A 6,179-nucleotide genomic window follows, 5' to 3' on the forward strand; every position below is an offset into this window, starting at 1 on the left:
CCGTTCAATGAAAAGATTATCCTTTCCCCCTTTGAACTGCCTTGATACTTTGTCAAAATTAAATGACCTGATCAATCCTTTGCAGTTAGAATTAGCACTCTCATACAGGCCTCCGTTTGTATTTGAAAAGTCAAGAAAGATGACATATTGTTACAGGGGTTTTCTCTAGAGACTGATGTGGGAGGGTTGCCTGAGAGAAAACTTTTACCTCCCTCTTTGTTATAATGTTGTGCAGTTTTTTGTAGAGGGCTTTTTTCCTCAAATAAAAACATTTTCTAAGAAGTAATTGACAACCATGAAGCAATGGACAAAAACGGCCTACAGGCAAGAAACAGGTCCAATAATAGGAAATAGTATCCTTTTTTGCAGGAAGATCAGATGAAGTGGGAAGATAACTTCCTGCAGGTGACAAGATTTCTATAGTCACAAAGTGCCGACGACTGTGAGAATCCTTAGTCTACAGCAATAGCCGCGTGTCAAAAGGTGGCTCAACATTGAAAAGACAGCCAAATGCTTTGGTTAAGTAAACAGCTGCCTGAATGCAAATTCCATACCCTCGTAGGAAACACTAGCTCCTCAGGACAGCGGTTTACCACTGGAGGTCCACTCCCCGACCCGCTCTGCATCTTCCAGGGGGCCTGACAGCAAACCGACACGCTTGTTCAGAACGCAGCTTCCACTCGCTGCGGTTCTGTCTGCATGTTCAAAGGGAGACAAGTCAAATAAAGTTCTTGAAATAATTTTTAAAAAATTAATCAACACTCATGTTCACAGCAGCAATATTCATGCTAGCCAAAAGTTAGGAGCAACCCAGGTGTTCATCACTAATGAGTGGCTAAACAAAATGGGATGTTTCTCAGTCTTAAAAAGGAAGGAAATTCTGACTCTTGCTTACAACATGAATGAACCTTGAGGATATTATGCTGAGTGAAAGAAGCTGGTCACTAAAGGAGAAATATTACATGATTGCACTTTCACAGGGTGTAAGTAGTCAGTCAGAGACACAGGTAGGACGGAGGCCACCAGGGCTGAGAGGAGAGAGGGGTGGAGAGTTCGTGTTTCATTGGTACAGAACCTATTTTCTTTTGAGTTTTGTGGTATATACCTTATTCTCCAATCAAAAGAAAGGTAATTACTTAAAACGTCCACCATTTTTTATTTCCAGAATATTATAATTGGTTAAAGTGACACCACAATGAACTGTAATAGAGAAGTAATAATTTGAGACATGCTGATATTTCATAGACTCTTGAATTTCCCTTTAGCCATATTGGTAAGTTTAAGATGAATAATTAAAAAATATACTTTAAAAATTTTAGTGTTTTGAACAGATTTTTCTCTTTATTCATCCTTGGTAATCAGCATTTCATTATAGCCCTAATTAAGATGAATTGTACTTTTAGTGTTCTATAATTAGTCATAAAGCTGTTTCTACTCACTGGCACTTTAGTTATTATGGTATTTCAAAGTTTAATCATTAGGACATCCTGCGTCTAACTAAGAATTATATAAACCCTCATTTCTCTGAAAGTTATAAAATTCACTAGTAGGGTGATTGCGGCCAGCACCAAGTACCAGTGCAGTACAGACAGGGTTCCAGCAGCACCAGTAACATGCGGTTCCTTATGCTAACTGATCCGTGTTCAGAATTCAGCCTGATTGAATGTTTTCTGTTTTTGTTTCTATAATCCTCTCCTTAATATGCACTTGATATTTTGTTTTCAGAAGGGGACCATCTGGACCAAGGTTTGGACCTAGAAATGATAAAATTAAACAGTAAGTTTCTGAGATACTAATTTGTTGAAATGATTATCATATTTCTGTGTGAACCAGGGATGAGCACACTACAGCCTATGAGCCATATCTGGCCGCCACCTATTTTTGTGTATAAAGCTGTGTTGGAACACAGCCATGCCTGTTTTCTTACTGTCTGTGGCTGCTTTCCCACTGCAGTGGCAGATTTGAGGAGTCGTGACAGAGATCTGATGGCCCACAAAATCTAAAATATCTCTTACCTGCTTGGCCCCTTAGAGACAAAATTTGCCAAGCCCTGATGTAGGCAAAATACAACTGCCGAGTTTTAAAAACCCAATAATTCTTTTATTTTCACAAAGCTACCTCTGAATTATAGCTAAGGAAATGGAATTTCTGGTTATTGACTTTTCTTGACTTTATTGCCTTCTGGCAAATCCATTTGTTTAACACAATCTCAAAGTCTATTTTTGTTTGAAATCTATCGCTTGATTCCCATTTTCAGAATGATAATAAAAGCAGTATAATATTTAGTTTCTTGAAGTACAGCTGTCTTTTTGTATACTTCTAGAATTTTTTCATGTCTATTACCCTAATCCATATATTGATCTAAGTTTTATGGCTAATTAATTTTCAGTCTAAAGCTTTTTCTGCACAAGTTGCTGATGGTAGGTGATGGATAACGCTGCAGTGGATGGACCTAACTTTAGAGGGCCGTGAGTCCTGACAAGAAGGGGGAAGGAGTGGGTGGAGCAGGGCAGTATCCCTGGACACTGGCCTCACCATGGAAGAGGAACTGAGTGGCTCTGGATCAGGTGCTCAGGAGCAGTAATTGTTGTGGTCATTGTTGCCCTAATTCTGGATTAGGTGACACATGGCAGGAAGGATACTGTAATGGGGCAGCAAGTTTGGGTGAGATACTGTGACTTAGTCAGGTAGCTGTTGGTATGAAGAAATGTGTCCACATTTAGGCTGATCATAGCTCATGGATTCTGAAATTGAGTCAAGTACTAGACGGGACATTTTCATTTTCTGTTGCTGTGTAACAAATTGCCCCGCACTTAGCAGCCTAAAACAACACACACGTATCAACCCACGCTTTCCACAGCTCAGAAGTTTAGTCACTATAGGTAGGCCGTCTGCACGGAGTCCCAAAAGCCTGAAGTCATGGTGTCGCCAGGGCTGTGACAACCAGACGCAAGTGTCAAAAGACTTCATTTCCTTGCAGCCGTAGAACTGATGGTGCTTCTTCCAAGCCAGCAGGAGAGAGTCTCTGCTGCCTCCAGCCTCCGGTTTGGCCAATGAAGATGTAGTGAGCCGCTTAGATCCAGACAGTGAAAGGGAGAGGAGCCACCTCCCTCGGTTCCTATCCACACCCAAAGGGATGATACCAAAAAGAGGCCGTGTGTCTGCAGCACGAGCCATGGGTACTGTCAGCAAGGAGCCACGTCTGCGCTCTGCAGACACGTGGTTTGATAGTCCACAGGTACACCTGCGGAAAGCCTCACACGTCACCAGAACCTGGGAGGTGACAAGAGACTGCCATGACAGTCTCCTAGGGGAGATAGGTGAGTGAGAGACGGCCTCACAAGCCAGTCATCCTCTTGTGTTCCGGGAGGGTCACAGAGTAGTCAGGGTCAGCAGGGTGCCGTGGCCACGCTGTTCCCTGACGCCGAGCCGGATGGACTCCGTGTCCGCTCACGTGGTCTTGCTCTCTCAGACCTAAGCTGCTACCAGGGAAGAGGGCTCCCCTGCTGACACACCTGCTGGTGTGCTTGCTTCCTGCCTGGTACCCTTCGGCAGAGCCAGCCCAGGGCTGAGTGTGGCCGAGTCAGTCCTTAGGCTGTGTTTTTCCTACTGGACTGCCAGACCACTGCCATGTGCACAGAGTGGCCATTGCAGACTGTATGTCTGCACTAACTGCCAAGCACACACACGTAAATGTATATGCACACAGTAAGTTACCACAGTAACTGGCGATCATAGAATTTTAGGACAGTAAATAATTGCTGAGTAAGTATGATGGTTCTTACTCTGGAGCTGAAGGCTTTCCGGACGTAGTTAGAAGGTGGTCAGTCATCAAACCACGTAAGTTGAACCTCATTAGCACCTTGTGAATGCTTATGTGACCAGGGCATGATTCGAGTGTGTGTGCCCAAAATGGCCCAAGAGGTAGAGACCACCTGCCACATAGCTGGCCCTTGGGCAAATCCCTGATATTAGTTTAGTAACCAAAATCACTTGACGAGAGACTGCCATGACAGTCTCCTAGGGGAGATAGGTGAGTGAGAGACGGCCTCACAAGCCAGTCATCCTCTTGTGTTCTGGGAGGGTCACAGAGCAGTCAGGGTCAGCAGGGTGCCGTGGCCACGCTGTTCCCTGACGCCGAGCCGGATGGACTCCGTGTCCGCTCACGTGGTCTTGCTCTCTCAGACCTAAGCTGCTACCAGGGAAGAGGGCTCCCCTGCTGACACACCTGCTGGTGTGCTTGCTTCCTGCCTGGTACCCTTCGGCAGAGCCAGCCCAGGGCTGAGTGTGGCCAAGTCAGTCCTTAGGCTGTGTTTTTCCTACTGGACTGCCAGACCACTGCCATGTGCACAGAGTGGCCATTGCAGACTGTATGTCTGCACTAACTGCCAAGCACACACACGTAAATGTATATGCACACAGTAAGTTACCACAGTAACTGGCGATCATAGAATTTTAGGACAGTAAGTAATTGCTGAGTAAGTATGATGGTTCTTACTCTGGAGCTGAAGGCTTTCCGGACGTAGTTAGAAGGTGGTCAGTCATCAAACCACGTAAGTTGAACCTCATTAGTACCTCGTGAATGCTTATGTGACCAGGGCATGATTCGAGTGTGTGTGCCCAAAATGGCCCAAGAGGTGGAGACCACCTGCCACATAGCTGGCCCGTGGGCAAATCCCTGATATTAGTTTAGTAACCAAAATCACTTCATAAGGTGTGTCACTGTCTAATCACTGTGTCGTCCACCTGAAACTAATATGTGGTATGTCAACCGCAATTGAAAAATTTTTTTAATTATAAGGAATATATATGTGTGGAGATAATCTTCTATAAAAGTTGTTTTCTGGGCATGGAAACACCTGGAAATATAGAAACACAATCATGAGATTTTTCCATGATTGACTAAGGGTTATACAGTAGCTGGATTAAGGGTGTCACCCCAGTGGATAGTGATACATTAAGGAGAAAGTGACAGTTGTTTATTAGTCATATGGTAGAAAAATGAGAATATTGGGTAGTTTCCATTAGCAATAGAGATTTATTATATGTGTGTCATGTTGTTGAGGTAATATCCTCAGGTTTATGATAATTCAGTAAGAATAAGTCTGGAATTTTGTGGGTTCTGTTCCAATCAATCTGTCTATATCCATGGAGTCTTATTTGTAAATTCTGGGACCATAACTATTTCTTCAGTTTTTTTCTTTTTTTTTTGAGAACTAAATTTCCTGATTTACATTTATTAATATTTTTTTTCACATGTTGAATCTAGTCAAATTATTTGAGCAGAAGAGTACAATCATTTTTAAGGAAAGTTGTTTTTTTTTTTTTCAACTACAGCGGATATACAGTATTATTAGTTTCAGGTGTGCAGCATAGTGATTAGACATTTATATACCTTGCGAAGTGAACACAGTAGATCTAGTTATAACAGCAGGACGGACTGTGGTCCCTGTGCCGCACTCCACATCCCCGTGGCTGTCCTCATAACTGGTCATGGGTACTTCTGAATCCCCTCCCCTTTGTCACCCATCCCCTCACCCCTCCTCCCACCTGGCAGCCATTGGTTTGTCCTCTGTATCTGTGAGTGTTTCTGTTTTGTTTTTGTAATTTAGATTCTACGTATAAGTGAAGTCATATAGTATTTGTCTTTCTCTGACATACTTCATTTAGCATAACACTTTCTAGGTCTATCAGTGTTGGTGCAAATGGCAAGATTTCATTCTTTTTTATGGCTGAATGATATTTAATTGTGTGTATACTATCATATCTTCTTTATCCATTCGTTTACTGGTGGACACTTGGGTTGCTTCCATATCTTGACTATTGTAACTAATGTCTCAGGGAACACAGAGGTGTATATGTTTCAAGTTAGTGTTTTGGATTTCTTTGGATAAATAAACAGAAGTGGAATTGCTGGGTCATAATGGTAGTTCTATTAATATTTTGAGGAACCTCCATACTGTTTCCCATAGTGGCTGCACCAGTTTACAATCCCGTTAACAGTGCACAAGGGCTCCCTTTTCTCCACGTCCTCGCCAACACTTGTTTGTTGATTTATTTGATGGACATTCTGACAGGTGTGAGGGAGTATCTCATTGTGGTTTTAATTTGCATTTCCCTGATGATAAGTGATGTTGAACATCTTTTCATAATATCTGCTGGTCATCTGTGTGTCCTCT

At 42.8% G+C, this 6,179-nt stretch overlaps 1 protein-coding gene across 1 annotated transcript in view; it reads left to right on the forward strand.

The window, feature by feature from the left end:
• VAMP4 (vesicle associated membrane protein 4) overlaps positions 1–6,179 on the forward strand; it is a 37,655-nt gene that overhangs the window by 11,066 nt on the left and 20,410 nt on the right. Inside the window, exon 4 of the mRNA XM_011371708.2 lies at positions 1,726–1,776. Within this exon, the coding sequence (XP_011370010.1) occupies positions 1,726–1,776 (51 nt within the window). The remainder of the gene's footprint in view (positions 1–1,725; positions 1,777–6,179) is intronic.

This window comes from Pteropus vampyrus, unplaced genomic scaffold (assembly GCF_000151845.1).
Source record: "Pteropus vampyrus isolate Shadow unplaced genomic scaffold, Pvam_2.0 Scaffold194, whole genome shotgun sequence".
In the NCBI taxonomy this organism is placed as follows: Eukaryota; Metazoa; Chordata; class Mammalia; order Chiroptera; family Pteropodidae; genus Pteropus; species Pteropus vampyrus.